Source organism: Somniosus microcephalus, chromosome 15 (assembly GCF_052327205.1).
Source record: "Somniosus microcephalus isolate GS21.2 chromosome 15, FLI_Smic_1.0, whole genome shotgun sequence".
Lineage (NCBI taxonomy): Eukaryota > Metazoa > Chordata > Chondrichthyes > Squaliformes > Somniosidae > Somniosus > Somniosus microcephalus.
Genome location: NC_141001.1, coordinates 54,427,507 through 54,454,646, shown reverse-complemented (window position 1 = coordinate 54,454,646; position 27,140 = coordinate 54,427,507). Strand labels below are relative to the sequence as shown.

At 46.7% G+C, this 27,140-nt stretch overlaps 1 protein-coding gene across 1 annotated transcript in view; it reads left to right on the top strand.

Annotated features, from left to right (window-relative positions):
* The window catches only part of syt8 (synaptotagmin VIII), a 150,314-nt gene that overhangs the window by 86,347 nt on the left and 36,827 nt on the right, over positions 1–27,140 (top strand). Inside the window, exons 3-5 of the mRNA XM_086007813.1 lie at positions 18,104–18,264; positions 22,295–22,384; positions 23,087–23,254. Coding sequence (XP_085863939.1) covers positions 18,104–18,264; positions 22,295–22,384; positions 23,087–23,254 — 419 coding nt within the window. The remainder of the gene's footprint in view (positions 1–18,103; positions 18,265–22,294; positions 22,385–23,086; positions 23,255–27,140) is intronic.

The window sequence follows — 27,140 nt, the reverse complement described above, 5'->3', positions numbered from 1 at the left end:
ACCTACCATTGACAATGTACAGACCCAGGCTTCGACAGAGCTGCAGGAGCTGTTTTCCGTTGGTATTTGTCTGCTTGTCGCAGTTATGCCTGTATGGAAGGGAAGGGATATCGAAGTGGTTATTCCCGAATATGTAATTGTTTCCCTGATTATTGGTGAAGTCTGGTTCTTAGCCTGTCTATATTCCCTTGAAGCCTCTCTGCATCCTTCTCACAACTTACATTCCCACCCAGCTTTGTATCATCAGAAAACTTGGATATATTACATTTGGTCCCCTCATCCAAATCATTGATATAGATTGTGAATAGCTGAGGCCCAAACACTGATCCTTGCGGTACCCCACTAGTTACAGCCTGCCAACCCGAAAATGACCCGATTATTCTTACTCTCTGTTTTCTGTCCGTTAACCAATCCTCAATCCATGCTAGTATATTACCCCCCAATCCCATGAGCCCTAATTTTGTTTAATAACCTCTTGTGTGGCACCTTATCGAATGCCTTCTGAAAATCCAAATACACCACATCCACTGGCTCCCCCTTATCTATTCTGCTAGTTACAACCTCAAAAAACTCTCACAGATTTGTCAAACACGATTTCCCTTTCATAAATCCGTGTTGACTCTGCCCAATCCTATTATTATTTTCTAAGTCCCCTGTTGCCATGTCCTTAATAATAGATTCTAGCATTTCCCTTGCTACTGATGTCTGACTAACTGGTCTGTAGTTCCCCATTTTCTCTCTCCCTCCTTTCTTAAATAGAAGGGTTACACTTGCCACCTTCCAATCCGCAGGAACCATTCTAGAATCTATGGAATTTTGGAAAATGACAACTAATGCATCCACTATCTCTATAGCCTCCTCTTTCAAAACCCTAGGATGAAGGCCATCAGGTCCAGGGGATTTATTAGCTTTCAGTCCCATTAATTTCTCCAGTACTAATTTTTTACTAATAATAATTTCTTTCAGTTCCTCATTCTTGCTAGAGCCTTGGTCTCCCACTATTTCCGGGAAGTTTTTTGTGTTTTCTTCCGTGAAGAGAGACACAAAGGGGGGAAAAATTGGGTTGGTTTGTGCCTCACGTTAGTGCCCCCAGCTAATGGGCCACAAATCCCCTAGCACCCGGGCGTGGTACTGCTAACGCCTCCCGCGAAATTCAGCCCTGGTGGGCTAGTGGAGGCCGTCAAATGGCCTGCAGAGTGCGCAGTGTCCCTCCTCTTTTACGGAAGGGGAGGGGCGATGAAACTCGACAGCGCTATGCGGAGCAGCCACGTAGTGCTCCGGCACTACCAGGCTTTGTACCCCAGACACCGCCCCGAGAGGAAGTGGAGCGCCTGAGATAGTGCTCCGCTTCCTTGCCAGGGCGATACGCCCAATTTAGCGGTCAGGGTGGTACTCCCGCGCCGGGCGCTAAATGACTGGCGCTAATTCGGTTACCGCCCCCAAACGGGGCGTAACCAAATTTCTCCCCCAAAGTATTTGTTTAATTTCTCTGCCATTTCCTTATTCCCCATTATAATTTCTCCCGTCTCAGCCTATAAGGGACCCACATTTACTTTAGCTAATTTTTTCCTTTTTACATACCTATAGGAGATTTTACAGTCTTATTATTAAAATCAAATCTTCTCTACTAAATTACACATACACCTCTTATTATCATAACAAAAGTTAAAATTAAGTGTAAGGAGCTCAAGACTTTCATTACTAAAACTAACATACTTACTAAAAGCCTTCAAGAGGGGGAAAAAATGGGTTTTTGAACCATGCACCTTAATCCCCTTTACTCATTCACATCCTATTCCTATCTGTGTCTCCTCTGTTTATCTCTCTTTCTTTGTCTGTCTGTCTTTCTCAAACATTGGTTTGTGTCTCTTTCTCTCTCCCTCACTCATATACTAACCTAGATTTTCCGATATGGTTTCAGATAATTTGACAGAATCAAATAGAAATGTGCTAATTATTCCCAAATTTCTGAATTTATCTCATTAGCATTGCTATGGGTGTAGCCTTGGATAGGTGCAATAATACTCTACAACTTGTATTTATTAGCACCTTTAACATTGAAAAATTACCTAACGTGCTTCATACAGGCATGAGGGAAAAAGACACACAAGTTTTTGGGAGGGGTGATCAAAAGCTTGGTCAAAGAGATGAGTTTTAAGGCAGGTACTAAAGGAGGAGAGAAAGGTAAAAATCAGAGGGGCTTAGGGAGGGATTTCCAAAGAGTGGGACTTAGTAAGCTAAAGGTACTGTTCCAATTATGGGTCAAAGGAAAGTGGGGATGTACATGAGGCTGAAGTTAGAGGAATATCGAGTTTGGAACTGGGGGGAGGTGGGTAGGGCTGGAGACGGTTACAGAGATAGGGAGGAGCAAGGCCACAGTAGGATTTAAACATGAGGATAAGAATGTTAAACTTGAGGCATTGGGGGACAAGGAGACAACACAGGTCAACGAGGATGAGAGTAATTGGTGAGTGGGACTTGGTACAGAATATAATAGGAGCAGCAGAGTTTTAGATGAGCTGGGGTTTATGGAGAGGGATGATGGGGAATGGGCAAGCAGAACATTGGAGTTACAAAGTATGGAGCTGATAAAGACATGCATGAGGGTTTCAGCAGGAGATGGGCTAAGGTAGAGGTGGAAGCGTGCAAATGGTATGAAAATGGAAGCTGGCTAAGGGGAAATTATGGGGTCTGAAAATCAGTTTGAGCTCAAACAGAACACTAAGGGCGGAATCTTACCTGGAAGGCCGAGTTCGAGGTGGGACTGCTGGATTTCGGGTTCCAGTCTCGACCCCAGCGACGTCTGATGAGCTGACACTATTTTCCCCTGATTGACCTTGTTGAGCCCACCCTGCGGGCTTGTCAGTCAATTAAGGGAAAGCCAGTGTCAGATGACGTCAGTTGATGACCCTTCTTCTGCTGGTTTTCTTAAAGGCATATGCACCACACTTGTTTGACAGATGATTTGAGCCGTGGAGTTGGGCTTGGAGGCGTGCGGGGGTTTAAAATTGCAAAAACTGGTGGGCGGGGGACCCCCCCCCCCGCCTGGTTCCCGACTCCAAGCAATTTTAACTCAGTCGTGTCTGATGGTCCCGACTCCGTCCCGCATCCAACAGGCGGGACTGGTCGTTAAGGCCCTTAACAACCACTAAATGGCGTCTATAATACTATTTTGAAAGGCCCTTGTGAATTTAACCCTTTTCCCACATGAAACACGCCTGGTGGGAAACACGAATGTGAAACCTGGCGGGAGCACTATTGGATTGCTGACTATCAACTGCAGGTCAACCATTAAAGAGGAGATTTGATCAGCTATGATTTGCAGGTGGCAGGAATTAGTGGTCTCAGGTCTGGGGCAACTTTTAGAAGGCTTAACCACACCTGTGGAAGGTTGGAGCCTCACACCCATCTCCAGTGTGACCTCCTGGGAAACCCCTCTCGCCACCTTCACTCAGCGCTTCCTCAACGGAGGCATATACCAGAAGCATGGGAGCCATTTATTTCCTTCCCATCTGGGCATTAGAGGAGCTCGAGTACCAGCCACGGCAGCAGCAGAACCAGGAACAACAGCAGCACCAGCAACAGCAGCAGCAACAGGAGCACCAGGCTGCTGCTCACCCACTTGAAGCTGCACAGGCCAGAAGGGGTCAGCGCTTGGAAGCCCGTCAGCGCAGGAGATACCTACCATACAGGGTCTACAGACGCAGGGTCAGCTACCTCAACATGTCTGAGCAGCAGTGCCAAAGGCGGCTCTGACTTTTGTGAGAGGTAGTGACAGACATCTGCGCAATGCTACAGCAAGACCTGCTGCCCAGAGGACCAGGTGGACAAGCATTACCAGTGGCCATCAATGTCACCGCCGCACTCAACTTTTTTACCTCAGGCTCATTCCAGGGATCAGCAGCAGACATCAGCGGCATCTCCCAGGCGGCCGCACACACTTGCATCACGCAGGTAACTGATGCCCTCTTTGCCCTCATGCAAAATCACATCCATTTCACCAAGGATCGAGCAAGTGTCACGGCGCGAGCGGTTGGATTAGCTCATCTGGCAGGCTTTCCAAGGGTGCAGGACGTCGTTGAATGCACACATGTGGCCCTTAGGGCACCCCATTGCAATCCAGGTATTTTTGTCAACCGCAAGGGCTTCCACTCCCTCAACGTTCAGCTGGTGTGTGACCACAAGAAGGAAATTTTGCATGTTTGTGCCAAGTATCCTGGCAGTTGCCATGACTCCTTCATACTGCGCCAGTCCAGTGTGCCTTCGCTATTCAGTCCGCCAGACCAACGTAATGGATGGCTACTTGGAGACAAGGGCTATCCCCTGAGGACATGGCTAATGACGCCGTTGAGGAGGCCAGCCAATGAAGCTGAGGAGCGCTATAACTCCAGCCACATTTCCACCAGGTCCATTATCGAGCAAACCATCGGTTTGCTGAAGATGCGCTTCAGATGCCTGGATAGATCAGGTGGAGCCCTACAGTACTCAGCAGCCAGGGTCTCCAGAATCATTGTGGTTTGCTGTGCACTTCACAACATGGCACAGCGTCGTGGCTTGCAGATTCCTGAGGACCAAGTGGCTCCTCACCTATTCTCCTCGGAGGAGGAGGACGTGGAGGAGGAGGAGGAAGAGGAGGAGGAGGAGGAGTGCGAAAACGAACATCCTGCAGAGTCCCATCAACCAGCGGCAGCATTACGTGAGAACATTGCTGCCCGGGATGCAATGAACGCACTCATCCTGGCCAGATTTGCTTAGCCTAGTCAATCAAACACTTTTGCCTTGATGCTTCTTACCAGAGCTTTGAAAATGGCCAAGAACCAGAGGATTCCTAGCACTCTGACCACCATACTGACAGTTGCAAGTATTCCTAAGGCCTCAATGTGGAAGTCCCAATAGTGAAATGACAGACGCCACAACTGCAACATTTGCCATCAGAATTTTTATGTTCAATAACGATGTGATGGCATTTTTACAATAAACACAAAATTGCACCCGAGTGACTACCCTTGTGACTATTTGTGCTTTATCTTCCTCTTACGCGTGCTCCTACGTGGTGCCTCCCCTGTGGCTTCAGCAGATGTGGAGGCCCCTTGCTCACTTTCCTGCTGCTCCTGTCTCGACACCTTTGGCGGGCGTCCTCTGGGGTTGCGAGCCTGTGAGGGCTCGTCAACAGTCTGCTGCTCCTGCAGCTGTGCAGGGGTTGGGACGTCTATCTCACTTGGGTGTGGACTCCGGTGGGGCTCTGACCGAGGGCTCTGCAGTGGCATGGAAGTGTGAGCGCTTGGAGAGGAGCCCCCACTTCCTTGAGGTCTGCCACCAACCTCCCTCTCATGGGTCAGGGCCCCCTCAGCGCCTGCAAGTGGCTGGAGAGCACCTTGCTGCACATCACGGGGGCCATGGGGACCCGTATCTGCAATGGCAGTTCTACTCAGAAGGACTTCCATGAAGGTCTGGTTTCTCTGTTCAATAGATGCCCATCACTCCTCAAGAGATGTCATTTTATTCTGAACAATGACCATGTTTTCCATACCCTGGCGACTAAGCTCCTCCATGGTTGTAGCCATCCTCTCCTCTACGGTAGCCAGCCTTACCACGGAGGTAGCAATCCTTTCCACGGAGGTAGCCATCCTTTCCGTGGTGATGCGTTCATGCGCCAATGACTCCACAAAGGCTCTGCTCATGTTCGCTATGGACTCCTCCATTCGCTCCACACTCGCAGCGACCCTGGAGACAAAACCTGCCAGAGACTCCTGCATCTGTGCCTGGAGTTCCATCACCTCTGATCTTATGGATGGACCCAGAGGCAGAGGGTCGACACGCTGCTGAGCTGAGCTGGCAGAGTCCTGCACCCTCCGACTAGGATTCTCCACTGCTGTCCCTGTCTCCACAATCTGCTGATGCTCACTTGTGAGCTGTGATACACCAGGTGACAACACCAGTCTATGTCCCGAAGGTCCCACCGAGGTGTGAGTGTCTGCGCTGGTGCTGGGTGCGCTGAATTCTGCTGACGCTGCACCCTCAGAGGTTGCAGCTTCCTTTGAGGAGTCTGGCTGCTCAACCTTTTCTTCCTGGCTAGGGGGGACGGATGCTTGTGATGGTCCTGTGGGGGAGTAAAGGAAAGAGTCAGAGATGTGATGCAAAGGCTACATGCACATAGCTTTTTGCAGATGCTCATAAGTCCATCTGTTACAGCTTCACAATCATTATCAGCGACTCATGCAATGTCAAAGAGAGAGATGGGAAACTTTTCTGTCACCAGCTTGCTGTGTTACACCCTTCTGTCTGCCCCCCACGCGCGAATCAACCTCTATTCCCATAATTTCCAGGACGGCCTCCTCCCAGGGGGTCAGGTGGGCTATTGAGGCTGTCCCTCCTCCTGTCCTGGCTCGCTCTCTTTTGTTGTGAGCTCTCTTTTCCTGCAATGAGGGAGACAAGTGGAGGTTGAGTGAGAATGAAGGAGTGAGTGTAGAGATTGCATAGCATAGATACTTAGAAGGAGACAAAGATGGAGTGAGGTTGCAAGACCAAGGGCCCTCCCTGTGTGTTGTCAGTTGTTTTCAAAGCATCAGAGTGAGATGGAGTGTGAGAGCTGCATGGTGGAATAGTTATGTGAATGTGAGCATAGAGAGAGAGGGAATGGGTAAGGGTGCATGGATGTCAGTGTCAAGTGGGATGTGGAGGAAGAGATTGCTAAAGCTGAGTGCTGGTGAGGAAAGGCAATGGGGATCAGATTTTGGGTGATGGGAAATTCATACTCACTTTTCCAGTGCGCTGAAGGTCATGAAATCTTTTCCTGCACTGTATCCAGGTTCTGCGGGTGACTCCCAAGGAGTTGACCTCCTCAGCCACCTGCATCCACACTGCCTTGGTCTGAGTGGGAGGCCTCTTCCTCCCTGATGAAGGGAAGAGCACCTCCCTGTTGGCCCTAGCCCCATCCACTAATGCCTGCAGTGCCACCTCGTCAAAGCGAGGAACTGATCTGGCCCTCCCACTTGTCATATTTGCTGCAGCTCCCTCACACTGCACAGTCAAGAAGCTTGGCAGTCTGCAGAAGAAGCAAGGCTTGCTGTGGACCTTAAATGCAGCAGCAATGATGACATCATCGGAGGGGACTTCCAGTCATGAAAAACCCATTTGCAAAGGCTTCCCACATGTTGGAAATCAATTGGCCAATTCAGTTAAAATTGCATCAATCTCCCACATCCATTTAGATTCGTGTGGGAAACACGAAATTCAGATAACACGTCACCATCCCGCACCTGAGTTAAAATCCCCCCCTAAGAATTCAAACAGACTGGTTCAGCTTGAGACAGTGCCAGTGAGGGAGTCGAGTCAGTGGCAAGGATATGGAGTTTGTAGTGTGTGATCAGTACTGTTCATCATGTTTCAAGTAGGTCTCAGACATGCATAGTCACTCTTTGAAAAAAAAAATCACTTGAGATAAACTTTACTTAAATAACGTTTCTGAAATTTTTCCTGTACTTTTTCTTCAAATAATTTTGAAAAACAACTAAAAGGTCCAAGAGAAGCATTTCTCCGCTTGGTCTGGCAAATTATATTGATGCATCCTGGGGAAATGGTGCAAATTATTTTTGAAAACCTATGGTGCACACTGTACGTGCTCAGACTACAAGATCTGTCTTCAACCAACGGAATCGTAGCCTCAGCAAATATATCAAGTACAAAGCCTGGTTTTTCAGAAAGGCTAATGCCTACACGTAAATAGATTAATGAAGATATTCAGATACACAAAATATAACTTCATAGTTAAATTAAATCATGTTGTTGTGAAACGTGATTATTAACATGTGTTTATGTTACAAACTTTATTTTGGACATTACTTTCCAGTTACTGGGAAGAGAATAGCCACTGAAATAATTTTTCAAAAAATATTTTGAATGATTCAGTTGTTTTTTAATTTTTTTAAAGTTTTTTATTGGTAGGTTCTCCTGACTGTTCATCCAGCATTGGTTGTTTTTATAAGTCCTTAATAGTTTTCATCGGCAGTTTTCGAGCGACTTTTCTTGAATTTGATTTGTATATTCCTTCCTCTTCAGTTCGGATTTTACTGCTGTTTTACTTTAAACCCAGCGACCAAGTGTGACAGGGAAAATGTAATGGAGAAACTTTGACAGGAAAAGTATTACAGGAAGGAAGTGACACTTGCAGAAATATGTGCTAAATGCAAGACTTTTAATATATTATACAGATTAAAATTAAATGAAATTGAATTTGATTATTACTCAAAAATTGCCCCAAAGTGCCCCATATTAGATCTACCAATGTTGCAACAATGCATTTTATGGAAATCTCAGCAAAACCCAAATATAAACAGAATGAGCCTGTTGCAGGGATGAGTGAATTCATGAGCAACTGAACAGAGAGCATCAGAATGAAGAGTGCTAAATGATTCTGGTTTCCTAACCTATACTCAGAATGATCAGCTGGAAACTCTATATTACACATTTAATGTAGTCCTGATAGAATTGGAACCCTGAGACAGAAAGAAACTGAAACACTAGAAAATGAATGTTTTAAAAGGACAGCCTCCCAAGTCTGCCACACAAGCAAAGACCAAAAGCAGTTAGCCATTCTTCTGGCCTTCACTAGGAAAGTAGTTGTCCAAGATGAACTCCCTCAAGTGCGAGGGAAGATAATATCCCAGAACGCATTGCCCTAAACACCAAAAAAGTAGATGACTAAGATGTATTCCACCAAGAGCAGAGAAAAGAATACCCAGTGTAGTATAGGCTCTGTAGCTAGCCAGAGTGGTGTGACCATAAATAAACGTACATATCGCAAAGCTTGAACTGCTGTGCAAAATTATAAATTCTTCCAATCTTTCCATGGTAACATTTTGCCATACTGGAAAATTACTATAGATCAGCGAGATTATGTTGTTGCACTGCTATTCATTTTTCCTAGAATACTGAATAATTTTTACCTGTAAAATCCAATACCAGTCAGTGGTAGCTTTGCTAAAGCTGCAATGTCTACGCGAGTATTTGATAGTTACCAAGTATCCTGACTCAGTTGAAAGAGGATATATAACCAAATAATCTTTGTATGTGGAGTGACACAGGGGAATGTACCCCAGTGTGAGAACTAGATGGTTTTGTGGTTTTGGCTAGAGCAAAGTTAGTTCAGTATAAATGTGGGTAGTGTAGTTACTGACTGTTAGAACAGAACAAAGTTAGTTCAGTATAAATGTGGGTAGTGTAGTTACTGACTGTTAGAACAGAACAAAGTTAGTTCAATATAAATGTGGGTAGTGTAGTTACTGACTGTTAGAACAGAACAAAGTTAGTTCAGTATAAATGTGGGTAGTGTAGTTACTGACTGTTAGAACAGAACAAAGTTAGTTCAGTATAAATGTGGGTAGTGTAGTTACTGACTGTTAGAACAGAGCAAAGTTAGTTCAGTATAAATGTGGGTAGTGTAGTTACTGACTGTTAGAACAGAACAAAGTTAGTTCAGTATAAATGTGGGTAGTGTAGTTACTGACTGTTAGAACAGAACAGACTTGTCAACTGTTAGAATTGAACAGAACAAAATAGAATCAGATTAGAACATAGAACATCTTGAGAAGATAGTGTGTTGAAAGCACTGTATTTCTGGTCCCAGAAATTGAGGTAACTATTCACTCTGTATTTCACAGGACTGTTAAATTAAGTTTTTAAACTAAATTGTGGTTGTGAGTTTCATTATATGGTGTCCAAATCCACAAGCCTATGTCCTTAGAGGATCAACAACAGGATGCATTTCCTCAAACACTAGAGACATACATGCCATGGAAGCAGCCCCTGAGATTCAGAGAAGTGGATACCCAAGGAGCAACCCATCCAGCTTCATGTTGACTACCTAGGACCCGTCTCCCTTCCCCTGCTGCAGGGATCAGGGATATGTATGCTCGGAAACCATATCCATATCCTTTCCCTTGAACACCAGAGAAATGGAAGTCCAGTATGCCTCCTCTTTCCAATCTTGTATTTAGGTATGGAACCTAAACAAGAGGGTAAACAAATTATTTTCTGACTTCTTATGTTCCACCATAAGGCTGCTTTGGTTGTGTATAGGCCCCCTGGTAGCAGTTGTGAAATGGCAGAATGTATAAATGTAGAGATTGGACAGGCATATAGTAAAAGCAGAGCAGGTTTTAAGGAGGGATTTTAACTTTCATCTGGATTGGGATAAGCAGACTAGCTTATGTCTGAAAGGTAGCAAATTTCTTGTGTGTGTTCAGGACTTTTCTGCTGCAATATTTCCTATAACCAATAAGGCGGCAGGCCATATTAGATTTAATAATGAGTAATGAGCCAGATTTAGTTAACAGTTTAACGGTGCGTGAACATTAATCTAATAGTGATCATAATATGATCGAGTTCAACTTTGTGTTTGAAAGAGAGAAATGTGAAACAGCTACTAAGATTCAAGATTTATGTAAGGCTGACTTCAATGGGATGAGACAGAGGCTGTCCACAGAAAACTAGACAATTCTATTAATGGGCAAATTGACAGAAGAAGGGAGGTGTTCAAAAAATAAGTTTATGTGATACAGAACCAATTCATACCCCTAAGGGACAAGTGCTTTACTTGCCAAAAAAAAAAGCCATGGATAACAAAAGTGGTATGGGACGATATGAAACAAAGAAAAAGCATACGAAAATGCAAAAAATAGCACAGATCCTGGCAACTGGGAGACATACAAAGAACAACAATAGGTGACAAAACAGATAGTAAGAGTTACAAAAAGGGAGTATGAAAAGAAACTTGTAAGGGATATCAAAATCAACACACATTTATTACAATTATATTAGGAAAAAGAGGATGGTCAGGAGTAAGGGGGGCCCCTTAAACCGATAACGGTGATATTGTAAATGAAAATAAGGAAATGGTGGACATGTTGAATAATTACTTTGCATCAGTATTTACAGTAGAGGAAGAAGATAGCACGCTGGACATCCGAAGGAAACTAATATTGAATGAGGGACAGGGACTCACCAAAACTAAGATAAGCAAAATAACAATAATTAAGAACATAATGGCACTAAAAAGTGACAAATCCCCAGGACCAGATGGTTTCCATCCCAGGATTTTAAAGGAATTAAGTGGGAACATTGCAGGTACCCTAACTATAATCTGCCAAAGTTCTCTTGATTCCAGAACCATTCCTTTAGATTGGAAAATTGTACATGTCACTCCTCTATTTAAGAAAGGTGAGGGAGGGAAAGCAGGGAATTATAGATCAGTTAGTCTAACATCTGTTAACGGGAAATTATTAGTCTATAATTAAGGATAGGGTGACTGAACACCTTGAACATTTTCAGTTGATCAGAGAGAGCCAGCATGGATTTGTGAAAGGTAGGTCATGCCTGACGAAACTGATTGAATTTTTTGAAGAGGTGACTAAAGTAGTGGACAGGGGAATGTCTATGGATGTTATTTATATGGACTTCCAGAAGGCATTCGATAAAGTCCCTCATAAGAGACTGTTAGCTGAAGTTGAAGCTCATTGAATTGAAGGCAAATTATTGACCTGGTTAGGAAATGGCTGAGCGGCAGGAGACAGAGAGTAGGGATAATGGGCAGGTACTCTAATTGGCAGAATGTGACTTGTGGTGTCCCACAGGGATCTGTGTTGGGACCTCAACTATTCACCATATCTATTAATGACTTAGATGATGGGATAGAGAGCCACCTATCCAAATTTGCCAATGACACAAAGATAAGCAGCATTGTAAACAATGTAGATGGAAGCATAAAATTACAAAGAGATATTAATAGATTAAGTGAATGGGCAAAACTGTGGTGGTTAGGTACAAAAAATAACCAAAAAGGCTAATAGAATGTGATGCGCTATCAATTACTACAAAAGACTGGAAGTTGAGAGAGAGTAACAAACAGGCTTTTATTACCAAAGAACAGAGCATGCCTCTCGTGGTTGCCTGGTATCCAAAAGGGCAGGGGGCTGCCGAGCAGTCACCTTTATACCCGGCCATGAGGGTGGAGCCAGGGGCGGAGTCAGCTGAGGCATGCACAGACAAGTACAACAATGTGCAAGAGTGAACAACAGTGAACAACAATACTAACAACAGTGGTTTACCACATTCACCCCTTGTTTAGAATTGAGTCCGGCGGGGTGAAGTGCACTAAAAGTTCGTGTACTGAAGTCTATCAGGAGGCCTTGTAAGCCGTCCTGAGCGTCGCAACAGCGGCGGTGATGGTGCAGCATCCAACGTTGAACCCGGTGTCTCGTTCAGAGGAGGTGTAGCCGGTGGCTGACCCTGGGGCTGCTGCATGCCGTCTACAGGGGTCGGAGCGCGGGTAATGGGAGGTAGCGATGGTGGTCTCTCAGAGGCACCTGAAGGTGCGAGGTCTCGTGCGGGGACTGTGTCCTGGGGGTAGGCATGAGTAGCGGTGGGTGGCGAAGAGGGTGTTTCAGGAGCACCCGCAGGTGCGAGGTCTCGAATGGAGACTGTGTCCTCCCGCCCGTCCGGGTACACCACCTAAGCATACTGCGGGTTGGCGTGGAGGAGGCTCACCCTCTCGACCAGGGGGTCCGCCTTATGGGTCCTCACGTGCTTCCGCAGTAGGACGGGTCCTGGAGAAGTCAGCCATGTTGGTAGCGAAATCCCCGACGTGGACTTCCTGGGGAAGGAGAACATTCTCTCGTGAGGAGTGGCATTGGTGGCTGTACAGAGCAGCGACCGAATGGAATGGAGCGCCGCAGGGAGGACCTCCTGCCAGCGGGAGGTCGGAAGGCCCTTAGATTTTAAGTTTAAAAGGACTGCCTTCCAGACCGTCGCATTGTCCCTTTCCACCTGGCCGTTCCCCCGGGGGTTGTAGCTGGTGGTCCTGCTTGTAGCAATGCCTCTCGCGAGCAGGTACTGCTGAAGTTCGTCGCTCATAAAGGATGAGCCCCTGTCGCTATGGATATAGCTAGGGAAACTGAACAAGGCGTAGAGGTCATTCAGACATTTAATGACCGTGGTACTGGTCATGTCCGAGCAAGGGATGGCAAATGGGAGTACTCATCAATTATATTGAGGAAGTACACATTGCGGTCAGAGGAGGGGAGGGGCCCTTTAAAATCGATGCTCAGCCGCTCGAAGAGGCGCGTGGCTTTGATCAGGCTCGCTCTTTCTGGCCTATAAAAATGTGGCTTGCACTCGGCACAGATCTGGCAGTTCCTGGTCATGGTCCTGACCTCCTCGATGGAGTAGGGCAGGTTACGGGATTTGATAAAATGGCAGAACCTGGTGACCCCCGGGTGGCAGAGGTCATTGTGGAAGGTCTGTAGTCTATCAACCTGCGCGTTGGCGCACGTACCACGTGATAGGGCATCTGGGGGCTCATTGAGTTTCCCGGGCCGGTACAAGATATCGTAATTGTAGGTGGAGAGTTCGATTCTCCACCTTAAGATCTTGTCATTCTTGATTTTGCCCCGCTGCTTATTATGAAACATAAAAGCTACTGAACGCTGGTCAGTGAGCAGGGTAAATCGTTTTCCGGCCAGGTAATGCCGCCAATGTCGCACGGCTTCCACAATGGCCTGGGCCTCCTTTTCGACAGAGGAGTGTCGAATCTCGGGGCCCTGGAGGGTCCTTGAGAAAAAGGCCATGGGTCTCCCCGCCTGGTTAAGGGTTGTAGCTGGGGCAAAGTCGGATGCGTCGCTCTCCACTTGAAAAGGGAGGGACTCATCCACAGCGTGCATTGTGGCCTTCGCAATGTCTCCTTTTATGAGAGTGAAGGCTGCACAGGCCTCTGCTGTCAGGGGGAAGGAGGCGGACTTGATGAGGTGTCGGGCTTTATCTGCATAGTTGGGCACCCACTGAGCATAGTAAGAGAAAAACCCCAGGCATCTCTTCAGTGCTTTCTGGCAGTGGGGGAGGGGGAGCTCCATAAGGGGGCGCATTCTATCGGGGTCTGGGCCGATGACTCCGTTCTCCACTACGCAGCCAAGGCGCGTAGTACGAAACATACATTTGTCTTTGTTGTATGTGAGATTCAGCCGCTGGGCCGTCCGGAGGAATTTCTCTAGGTTAACGTCGTGGTCCTGCTGGTCGTGGCCGCAGATGGTGATGTTGTCTAGATATGGGAAAGTGGCCTGGAGCGCGTTCTGGTCAACCATCCAGTCCATCTCCCGTTGGAAGACAGGAACTCCGTTGGTGACGCCGAAGGGAACTCTGGGAAAGTGATAGAGCCGACCGTCCGCTTCAAAAGCTGTGTACTGGCGGTCCTCAGCCCTGATGGGGAGCTGGTGGTATGCCGACTTCAGATCAATCGTCGAGAACACCCGGTATTGTGCTATCTGATTGACCATGTCAGATATGCGGGGGAGTGGATATGCATCCAGCTGGGTGTAGCGGTTGATCGTCTGGCTGTAGTCAATAACTAGGCGCTGTTTGCCGCCAGCCTTCACCACCACCACTTGTGCTCGCCATGGGCTATTGCTGCTCTTGATAATCCCTTCCTTCAGGAGTCTCGCTACCTCGGATTTAATGAAACCCCTATCCCCGGCACTGTAACGCCTACATTTGGTAGCGATGGGCTTACAGTCGCGGGTGAGGTTAGCGAACAAGGAGGGGGGGGGAGACTTTAAGGGTGGAGAGGCTGCAAATGGCGCACGGCGGGCGATTTAAAAACTGCTGGCTGCAGACTGTGAGGGGGGAGGGGTTCACCGTACGCTAAAGTGACACTCTTAAGGTGGCACTGAAAATCCAACCCCAGTAGGACAGCAGCGCAGAGATCGGGCAGGACCAGAAGTTTAAAATTTTTGTATTCAGTACCCCGCACTGAAAGAGTCACCATACAGTAGCCACCGACGTCCGCTGACTGGGCTTTGGAAGCCATAGAGATGCGATGACGCATCGGCAGGACCGGGAGAGAGTAACTGCGCACCGTGTCGGGGTGTATAAAACTCTCCGTGCTCCTGCTGTCAAAAAGGCAGGTAGTGGCGCGGCCGTTTACCGTAATGTCCATCATGGACCTGGACAGTTGATGCGGGAGAGATTGATCCAGCGTCACGGAAGCCAGCGTATGTTCAAGCGCGTCGATGCGGTCGTCCGATGAGGCGGTGGTAAAGTCCGGGTCCCCCGTAACCGAAGTTGGAGGCGTCCAAGATGGTGGACAAAATGGCGGCGCCCACGGTCCCGATCCCCATGCCGCTGGGGGAGCCCAAGATGGCGGACAAGATGGCTGCGCCCACGGTTCACACGCGGCGCTGCTGGCATTAGCGGTCTTCCCTTTGCAGGCGCTAACGTAGTGACCGTTCTTCCCGCAGCCGGAGCAGGTAGCATTCTTTGCGGGGCAGCGTGCTCCAGGGTGTTTAGCTTGGCCACAAAAATAGCATTTTTGTGCCTTGGACATCGCTGCAGCAGTCGGAGGTGGCGGTCCCATGGCCCAAGATTGCGGCGTCCACGGCGCGGGGCGATTAGGGGAGAAAGCGTCCATATTTCTGTGGGCCGCGTCGAGCGAGAGTGCGAGGGACACTGCCTTTGTCAGGTCTATTTCACCCTTCTCCAGCAGCCTCTGCCGGGAGTAGTCGGACCTTAGACCCGCAACAAAAGCGTCTCGTATCAGTCCCTCCGCATGTGCCGCGGCCGATACTTCCTTGCAGTCGCAGCCGCGTCCGAGTACCCGCAGTGCCCGTAGGAAGGCCTCCACCGATTCCCCGGGCTGCTGTCTGCGAGATCTTAAAAGGTGCCTGGCATAGACCGTGTTAACCGCGCGTGCATACTGCCCTTTCAGTAGGTCGATAGCCGCCGCGTAGGTCGTCGCATCTTGGATTAAAGTATAGACTTGGTGGCTCACCTTCGAGGCCAGGATTTTCAGTTTATTTTCATCGAGAGTCACGGTTGAGGCTTCCAGATACGCTTCAAAGCAACGCAGCCATTGTGCGAATTTAGTCGATGAACCCGCTTCTTGGGGGTCTAGGTCCAGGCATGTTGGTCTGAGGGCTCGCAGCAGCGCCTGCTGCTCAGCGTTTTGCGCCATCGGTTGATCAGCATTCGGAGCCAACATTTAACTTTGGTAATAAAATTGATGCGCTATCAATTACTACAAAAGACTGGAAGTTGAGAGAGAGTAACAAACAGGCTTTTATTACCAAAGAACAGAGCATGCCTCTCGTGGTTGCCTGGTATCCAAAAGGGCAGGGGGCTGCCGAGCAGTCACCTTTATACCCGGCCATGAGGGTGGAGCCAGGGGTGGAGTCAGCTGAGGCATGCACAGACAAGTACAACAATGTGCAAGAGTGAACAACAGTGAACAACAGTGAACAACAATACTAACAACAGTGGTTTACCACAGAATGTTAGCCTTTGGCCTAGAAATTCGGTGGGGTTAGCGCCCAATTAGAGGCGTTAGAGGGCCTTGCGCCGGAATTATAGCCGCGATCGAAATTGCGTTGGGCCCTACCATCGGCGTTAGCCGGTAGCGCTGCGCCGGCACCGATGACGTCATCGGTGTGCGCAGCGTCCCAGTTGCCGTGGTAACGCGGCCGGACGCCCAAATTCAGTTGCGGCTGCCTCGCCCGTGGCAGCCGCAACCAACGATTGTTCAACGGGATGTTGCAGCACGTAGCGCCGGCGCATTAAGGTGGAGCGGCGGCCGGCCGCTTTCCCGGCGGCCGCCTGCCCGCACCTCCCTCCCCGGACTCCTCCACCACCCCCCCGCGGCACTGATGTGTGTGGCCCGCGAGCCCGGCACTTCTCCGAGGTGCCGGGCTCATTTGTCGGGCGAATCGACCGGTCAGCGGTCGGCTGCAGGCAGCTCCTCCTTAACAGAAGGAGGAGGCCTGCAGTACCCCAGCCTGCCGCACCGCATCGGGTGCCGCAGCGGGGGATTAGCGCCGCAAACCTGCATTCAGCGCCCATAGCGAGGCGCTGAAACCCTCCATTAGCGCCCGCAGCTGTCTGGGCGCGGGGCAGCTGAATTTTTGGCGGGCGCAGCGGCAATTATAGCGGGCGCAAAATTTCGGGCGCAAAAGCCCTGGCGGAGGCAAACCTAATTTCTAGGCCTTTATATCTAGAGGGCTAAAATATAAAGGGGAGGGCATTTTGCTACAGCTATACAAAGCCTTGGTTAGAACACATCAGGAATACTGTTTATAGTTCTGGGCGCCACACCTTAGAAAGGATATATTGGCCTTGGAGGGTGTGCAGCGTAGGTTTACCGGACTGATACCTGGTCTCCAAGGGTTAAATTTTGAGGAGTGATTACACAAACTAGAGTTGCATTCCCTTGAATTTAGAAGGATAAGGGTGATTTGATCGAAGTTTTCAAGATATTAAGGGGAACTGATAGAGTAGATAGAGAGAAATTCTTGCCACTGGTTGAGGAGTCTAGGACTAGGGGACATAGCCTAACAAATTAAAGCCAGATCTTTCAGGAGTGAAGTTAGGAAACACTTCTACATGCAAAGGGTGGTAGAAGTTTGGAACTCTCTTCCGCAAACAGCAGCTGATGCTAGATCAATTGTTAATTTTATATCTGAGATTGATAGATTTGTGTTAACCAAAGGTATTAAGGGATATGGGGCAAAGGTGGGTATGTGGAGTTCGGTCACAGATCAACCACGATCTCACTGAATGGCAGAACAGGCTTGAGGGGGTAAATGGCCTACTCCTATTCCTATGTCCCTATGGCAACAACTGGTGGAAAATTGCATTCGTTAAGTAAACAAAATGGGGTTCAGGGTTGTTTAATTGGCATCAGTCTCAAACTGTATGGAGAGTATTCAGCATTGCTTGTTTTACACATTTGACAGTTTACTGTGAACCTTTGTGACTGGGATTAGAATTGAGATTAAGAGTAGGATTGTGACCAACATTAGGGTTATGATTGGAATTAAGGCTAGGTTTGGATTTGCGGATTGGTTTGGAATTAAAATTGGGAATTAGGGTTGGGATTGATTCTGGAATTGGAATTAGGATTAGATTTCACCTGCCTAGAATTTGGATTAGGATTTCAAAGATTTGATAATATTGAAATTGGGGTATCTGTGGAACTGCTTCTAACTGATGTTCATTCTGTTTTTTTTTTCCTGTTTTTGTTACCACACGATTAGTTCATCTTCCTTTTCTCTCATTTATTATCTAGTACCAAAATGGGCATTGATTGCCATCGCTGCAGGAGCAGGACTTATTATCCTCATCTGTGTCATCTGTATCTGTGTGAAATGCTGCTGCAAGAAGAAGAAGAAGAAAAAGAAGGAGCAGATTAACTTGAAAAACCTAAATGGCTCCACCACTACAAGTCTGGTGAGTGTTCAATGACAATGGCTCTTTCCATTGCCGGATCTGTACTGTCAGCAATTCCACCATCAATAGAACAATTCTACTGTAGGAATTTATAAAAAGGCCTTTTCTTGAAACAAACATTGAGCGATTTTTAATTAATAGAAATACACATGGGCCTGGATTCTGTGGTGGTAATGGCAGCGGACTGTCCGCGTTCGCCATCATTAACCCTCTGAAACTGAGCGTAACTTCAGGGTTTAGCGCATGCACAGATAAATGTGGAAATCCTGAAGTTGCGGTCAGTCATTCCCTGCACCGCCACAGGCTGCGCTGTGGAACTCCCATAGCCAGCAATCAGTGAAATCAGTTGAACTGACGAAAACTTAAGCATTTTCGATCTAATTGCGCTGCTAAACACCCCATTAAAATTTAAGCCTTGTTGGAATAGTTCTAACTGGGGGTTTAATGGCATAATGGCCCAGAAATTAGGTTCGGGGGCTTGCCGCGCGTGCAAGCCCCCGATGTGCACTTACCCGGCGCGCCTGCCGTTCTGCTCCCGGGACGCTTGCAATTCCTGTTTTCAGTTGATTACTCCCGGGCAGCGTCTGACGTCACGCCGCCCAGGAGTGCAGCCAGCGCGAAGCCTCGAGCGTGGAGTCTAAGTTAGACACGCCCCTTGAGGTCTCCTTAACATAGGCCACGCCCCCAATTTTTAACACAAGCTGCAAAGCAATTTTACATGCAGAGCAGCATTTAAAATACATTTTTTGTATTTTTATTAATCTATAGGTAACTTTTATAAAGTTTTAAATACTTTTACATTATTTTGAAGAATGTAAAGTAGTTTTAAACAGAATTAAAGCGTAGTTATTTTGATGAGCCGGCTGGGATCACGTGGGCACTGGGCAACCAATGGGAGGTTGCAAAAGTTCATTCATGAGTTTGATGGTAAGAACTGTCAAACTCATGAAAACTCAGGGCGCCCAAAACAGCACTTAAACTACAAATAAAAGTTAAAAAAAATCCCACTAAATAAATGAACTATGAATAACTGTAAAAAAAAACTATTTTAAACAATTAATCAAATTTAAAAAAAAAAATTTTTTTTTAACAAATCGGGTCTAAAAATACACTTACCTTACTGTAAATTCTTTAAAAATAATAATACTGTGGAAAAAAATTCTAAATTGTATTAATAGACCACTTACCTGTAAAACTAAGTACTTACGTCTGGTTTTTTCAAGTGTAAAAACCGGAGGCCTTTACGCACGGGCAACTCTTTACAAAAAAACAAATTTCAGCGCGCACGCGCTGCCTGATACGTCGCACGCGTTCTGCCTCTTAACCCCTTGGTTTAGAGGACAGGAAATGCCAGTTTTCAGCGCATGCGCTGTGCACCCTGAAAACCGGCACTTCCATCCGGCCCATGCATGAGTACCCCGTCCGTACTCACACATTGGGACCGGAATTACTGGCCCATTGACTGCTGAACAATCATTCTGGCCCTGAAAAACAAATTTAATATTTCTGGAATGCCAAATTTCTCCATTATGATAGAAAATTACTAGAATTTTAAAATAATGGCCCGGATTTTCCGTGGCCTATGACCGCGTATAAGTGCCTCGCAAGTTCCAGGTTTACGGATGCACTGCGCATGCGTAAAAACCCGGAACTTGTGATCTGTCAAGAATCTTGACACATCCTCCGCATCCTCGGGAAATGGACATCCGCTGGTGGAGAGTTGGGCTATTTGCCCAGCTCTTGCCCAGCGAATGCCCGTGAAACTCTTATGCTTGGTAAAAGCAGGTGTAAGGGTGAAAATAAATATGTAAATACATTTTAAAAAATCATTTTAACATTCAAAAACCTATAAAATAAGTTTGTGTTATTTTTGGCCCCTTAAAAAAAATTTACATTTATTTTTCAAAAAATTAAAAAAAATTGTTTTAAATGTTTAATGAAATTGTATTTTAATTAATTTTAAACAATGTAATGATTTTTTTTACGTTCAAGATTGTGTACATGTATTTTTTGGGTGATTCCTATTAAGCTTATGGGGACTCCGTAAGTAAATGGAATCTTCATAAGCATAATGGGAATCCTCTTTCTGATTGGTTGGGCCGGCCCACGTGATCCCAGGGTCGCTTGCGAACCGCATGTGCTCCTGGGATATGTGGGCCTCCATGCAGGCCTATGCATAAAGGCCCTGGAGCGCGAGTCTCCGTGGATCCAGGGCCATCAGGTAGGTTTGTAGATTTATTGCTGTTCGGAGGCATCCGCCCGCGGGAGCCGTTATCTTCTTGTCTGCATGATGAGCCTCGGCAGTCATAGCAATCACATCAACTTGCATTTATATAATGCCTTTAACATAGAAAAATGAAAAACGTTTTACAGAAGTGCAATGGAGGGGCAAGGCCATGAACGGATTTAAGCACGAGGATAAGAACTTTAAATTGGGGGTGTTGGGAAACCAGGAGCCAGTGTAGGACAGGAGTGATGGATTAGTAGGACTTGGTGAAGAATAGGATATATGCAGCAGAATTTTGGAGGAGCTGATGTTTACAGGGCATGGAAGATGGTAGGCTGACCAGGAGACCACTTGGACAAAGTTCAGGAGGTATGCTGGTGTTCTTAGAACCATGCTCCAGTGTACATCAGTGCCTTTAGGATAGAAGTGGAGGAAGTTTGAATAAAGTACACCTTAACTTGCTTCCCTTATCCACTCTATAGAACAACAGGGCAGGAACTTGGCTAAATGCAATGTCAATCTCCCTTGAATTCCATTATACCATTAATTGGCCCAGAGGTTGTTAAAGAAATATACAGGGGGAACACAATACTCTCTAATTGTAAACACACTTTCTATACAGCCATCTGTTGAAAACATTGTGGCCTAGAAATCCGTCTCGGGCAGTGGTGCAAAACGGGCGATATCGGACTGGTCACCCGTTATACACAGCGCCTGCTATTCAGTTCCATTGACTGCCCATGACTTGTCACAGCACCACGGTGCTCAATAACATTGAGTAATTACAGAGAATTAAGGCTCACCATTCCTCCCCTACCACCTCTTCCCAAATTTCTTGTTAGCATGTGCAGAAGCCAGCCATGATACCCATCTGCCCCATTATCTGACTTTAGGGGAATAGGCTAATCAGCATTTACCCTGGTAATTTTTTTGGCTGAAAAATTCAAATCAAAATCAATCTACAGATACAGATTTTATTATTTGAATTTTCCACAAAGACGAAAAAGCCTATGTGCCATTCCTTAGCAGATCAATGTCTTTAATAGTACAGAAGTAGGTTTCATTTTAATGCAAATACATTATATACAATATGTACAAGAATACAGTAGAACCAGTGTATCATAAAATACTGCTACATGCAACAGGAGGCAACACTTTTATATTTATAGGAATACAGTGATGTATTTTAGTGTACTAGCCTTGTGCAATATGGAAATACTGTAACACTAGTGAATTGTGTTCATTACTACATCTAATGCTAAGCAAAGTTCCTATGTCTACATGAATGCAGAAATAGTAGTGTCTTATAGTGTACCTACCCTGTGCAGTACAAGGCAGTGCTCCCATATCTATAGAAATAGAGTAACACTTTGGATCTAAAGCATTGCTTCCATACAGCAGAAAAACCAGTTTATTATAATGTTCTACTCCTGTACAACACAATACTACTCTTCTCTGCAAACATACAGCAACATTTATATGTATCGCCCATTGATTTAGTGACAGTTACCTATTTGGATGTGATGTTGCTGTGCTGGGATTTTTACTTGAGAAGTTACTTATGTTCATTAATCTGAATTGTATCCAGTTGGATTTGGTTAATAGTGCCCAGTAATCTCATTAAAATTCAGTTAGAAACTGATTAATTCTGCATAAAATTTGATAACCTGGTTTAACGGATAGCTGTGTTTCTGTGCGTACTGCAATTAGCACAACCAGTCTGTTTACACATCCACTTTTAGTTGGGATAGAGGGATATACATTTTCTCTGCACTGATCAGTTTTTTGTATTGTGTTTTAAAGGTGCAGCCAGGTATGGATGACTTGGAAGAAACCGAGGTAAACCGTGGAAAATTACAATATTCCTTGGATTATAATTTTAAGACTGAAGAGGTAAATATAAAATTGCATCTCATTAGCTGATTTAATCTAAATCAGCAGTTGTGCAACTATAAATATGCTTTAAGGTTTAAGATGAGGGGGGTGGGAAGAAATTCAGTCAGGATTTCTGTTCCTGATCACTATCCAGTGACCCCCTACTTGAAAGTACATTAATGTAGACATCAATAAAAGACAAGATCATGCTCGGCAATGATGCTTTCCATAGTCAATTATGCTACTAAACATGCACTATCATGGTTCACACATGTAGAATGGCCCCTTGGGTGAGGAAGTGAAGGGTGTCTGGAGTCTCTGGACTAAACCATAGAACTTCAGGACAGGGGGAGAGAAAAATTAGAGGGAAAAATTGCATTAGTAGAGAATCAGCAAATAACACAGAGTTGCTCATGGTAAGTCCGATGATATTCTGGGCCCAAAATTCTTCCAATTTTGGGTGCGGCCCATAGTGCTGGGTCTGCTCCCACTTTTTGGCTGCCAAATTTTCTATTGGATTTGGGCAAGCATGCTCCTTGCGCCCTCCCCCTTCTGTGCGGATTGACAGGATGAGATCATCTGTCAAATCCCCATCAGCTCCCCCTCACTTGTGCTTATGATTTGGACGTAGAATATTACAATAATGTTATGGGTGATCCAAACAAATAATGATCCAAGAGATCACAAATTTATATCCCCCGTGCTTATGATTCCTTTCAGATTACAGTTGGAGTTATACAGGCAAAGGAGTTAATGGCCATGGATCTTGGAGGAACGTCTGATCCTTATGTCACCGTGTATCTTCTCCCAGAAAAGACACAGACATTTGAAACTAAGGTCTACAGACGAACGCTAAATCCTATATTTAAAGAACGTTTCACTTTCAAGGTATTTTTGCATTTATTTTTTAAACATTTAATAGATTGGCAGATCTCTGCATTTTCTATTGGACTAGGCTCAGAAAGTTGAATAAAATCCTCGTGAAATCAAGAATAAAGACACAGGTTTTGGTTCACATGAAAATTTGGTCTACTTATGGGAACTTTAGTCAAGCTATTTACACAACTGAGAATTGTGAGCATTTCCTACATTTCGTTGTACTGCACTTGTGCACTAACAATGACAATAAAGTTGATTATTATTATTATTATTATAACTCACCTTCTATTCACACCAACATACCATGGTAATAGTTAATGCTATCTTGCTGTAGCAACATAAACATGGAACATTTTAGACAGGTAGTAAATTTCTGTTGTGACAGTGGTGGCATGAAATGGTAAGACACTGGTTTGCACCAGTGATTTTTTGTGTATTTCCAATTTCAACCATGCTAGCATAGAGAGATTCAGTGAAGTGGGAAAAATCAGAAGTGGGGGGAAGGGAAAAGAACATTTGCCAGCTCCTCTGTGAAGAGGAAATGAAAATCAGGCACTTTCTAGAACGGACAGTCGATTTGCAATGCCATGTTTACGTCTGGGCAGCAAGTTGAAAATCGATCCCATGCTGTTTCTCTTCAAGGCTGGAATTTTCTGGGGTCAGTGCAGGCGCGATCGGAGGCGGGTCGTGTGGGAAATTTGAAATAAGTTGGGGTGGGTCGGGAACCCACCATCATCCCGCCCCCACGTGCCTCTCTCTCGGGCGCGTTTGCCGGTGCCACAGCGACCCGACTGGCAGAGGCGGGCGACCTAATTCAAATCATTAACAGGTCGTTGTCAGACCCTTAAGAGTGTTTTTCAGCCTACCTTTCAAATTTCCCTGGTTGCCCACAGGATTCAGGCAGCTTGGGAACCACACCTGTCAGCCTGAGGCAGGAGTTGAGTGGCCATTGATCCAGCTGATTAGTTGACAGCATGAAATGTACGATAAAACTGCCCACCTCACAGCTGGTCACTTTCTTCAGGCAGAAGTTGTTGTTGACTGCATTCCCAGCACATATTTAGGTTTCTACAGGCTACAAGTGTTTCCAGCAAAGTTGCCATCCAGCCTCACCTCATTAAGCATCAAGGGGTATGGGGAGAGAGCAGGAATATGGTATTGAGATAAAGGATCAGCCATGATCATATTGAATGGCGGAGCAGGCTCGAAGGGCTGAATGGCCTACTCCTGCTCCTATTTTTCTATGTTTCTATGTTTCTATTGTTACAATCTATCACACCATTGACAGCTTGCTCCTCTGATCTCTACTTGACCTGCCATCTATTCCATCAGCATGGGTGCCGTTTATACTGTGTCACCTTGGTCCTTAGAATCGGACCACGATGAGCCCCAACACCAGCGACACCAGGCACACCATCAACACCAACAACACCACCAAACTTCTCCTCAACCACCAGGTGCTGCACAGGACAGAGGGCATCAGCGCAGGGCTGCACCGCGCTAGAGGTGATACCCCCAACACAGGGTATACAGGCAGAGGATGAGCTTCCTCAACATAACTGAGCAGCAGTGCCAAAGGAGGCTCAGGTTGCGCCAGGCCATTGCAGACATTTGCACATTGCTCGAGCAAGACCTGTAGCCCAGAGGAGTGGGTGGACCTGCCTTACCAGTGGCTGTCAAAGTCACCAGCGCCCTCAACTTCTTCGCCTCAGGCTCCTTCCAGGGATTTGCAGCAGACATTTGTGGCATCTCGCAGTCGGCCACCCACAGTTGCATCACACAGGTCACCGATGCCCTCTTCGACAAGTCAGCAATTATATCAACTTTGCCACTAATGAAGCCAGTGTTACTGAGCGGGTGTTTGGCTTTGCCACTCTGGCTAGCTTCCCACGGGTACAGGGCATCATCGACTGCACATATATGGCCATCAAGGCAACCCATCATAACCCAGGAGTCAACCGCAAGGGCTTCCACTCCCTCAGTGTGCAGCTGGTCTGCAACCATAGGAAGATCATCTTGCATGTGTGTGCCAAATTCTCTGGTAGCTGCCATGACTCTTTCATCCTCCACCAGTCCACCCTCTCTCAGCTCTTTGCTCCTCCAAACAGACATTCCGTCTGGCTGCTTGGAGACAAGGGCTATCCACTGAAGATGTGTCTCATGACACCCTTGAGGAGACCAAATACTGAGGCCCAGGAGAGATATCATGAAAGCTACATTTCCATCAGATGTGTCATAGAGCAGACAATAGGCATGCTGAAAATGATCTTCAGGTGCCTTGACAGATCTGAAAGAGCCCTTCAATATGCACGAGTCAGGGTCTCCAGAACTGTCGTGGTCTGCTGCGCCCTGCACAATATAGCGCAGCAGTGAGGATTAGCACTGCACAAGGAGCAAGGCACTGAGCGCATAGCCTCTTCAGAGAAGGAGGAGGAGCATCAACTGGAAGATGAGGAGGAGGAGGAGCAGGAAGAACCTGCGGGCCAGATCCCACCAGCACCCGAGCACATTGCTGCCCGGGAGGCCAGGGATGGCCTCACCATGGCCAGATTTACTTAATTTATGCAGTACACCCATATGGCTGCCAAATGCGGTGCCAGGTTGGCACCATATCACAGCAACAACATAACGAATCCCTACAATGACCAAGCCATTCCTTTCACACTGACCACCATTGCTGGAGGTACCGGTGTGTCTCACCATTCACTGCAACTCACTAAGCCACTTCGAAAGATGCACACAAATGCGTCCAAGACGGGAAAGTGGTGAAAACAAAGATTTTTTATGGTTGACAATATATTAACGGAAACTTGACATTAGCATTGACTATAACACCCAAATGGCTACCCTTGTGATCTACTTGTGTGTCACCTTTCTCTTCCGCGTGCTTCTATGAGGTGTAACCCCTGTGGCTTCAGCAGAGGTAGAGGCAGCCTGCTCACTTCCCTGCTGCGACTGCTTACACACTGTTGCCGGACATCCTCTGGGTTTTGGAGCCTGTGATGGCCCCGCCAAAATCTGCTCCTCCCGAGACTGTGCAGGGGCAGACTCGGCCATGCGATCCGAGGAGGCATCTGGGGCTCTGACTGAGGGGGTGGCAATGGGGGAGAAGTGTAAGCGCTTGGAGAGGAGCCCCCACTTCCCTCTCCCCTGTCTCCATCATCCCTCTCATGGGCCACCTGCACTTCCCTGCTAGCAAGGAGCTGGAGAGCACCTTGCTGCACATCAGTGGGGCCATGAAGACCCACGTCTACTCTGACATTCCTCCTAGACAGGAGGTCTATGAGCCTCTACCATCTATGCTCCATAGATAGCCATCTATTCTACTGTGCTCATGTGAGTGGTGCATTAGCTGCTCCATGCAGATAGTCAACCTATCCATGGAAGAGCTCTAGTCGCCATTGCCTGCAACACGGTGGTGCTTAAGTTGGAGATGGACTCCTCCATTCTCTGCACATTTGCAGACATCGCGCTCACAAAACCTGTCAAAGCCTCCTACACTTCTTCCTGTACCTCCAGGATCGCCCTCTTTCTGGATGGTCCTCGAGGCTCAGCATCTGCATGCAGCTGAGCAGAGCTGGGAGTGTCCTGCGCCCTCCGGCGAGGAGTCTCCACTGCTGTCCCTGTCAACACCATCTGCTCTTGCTCACTTGTGACTTGTGACGGACCCAGTAACAACACTATTCTATCTCACGTGGCACCCACCGAGGTGTGCATCGCTGGTGCTGGATGCGCTCATGTCTGGTGATGTTGCGCCCTCAGAGGCTGGAGGCTCCTCTGAGGAGTCATCTTCCTCTTCCTCCTGGACAGTCCGGGGGGCTCTTGATGGACCTGTGGGAGAGTAAAGAGATGAGTTAGATATGCCATATGAAGAATGAGTACACATACCATTATG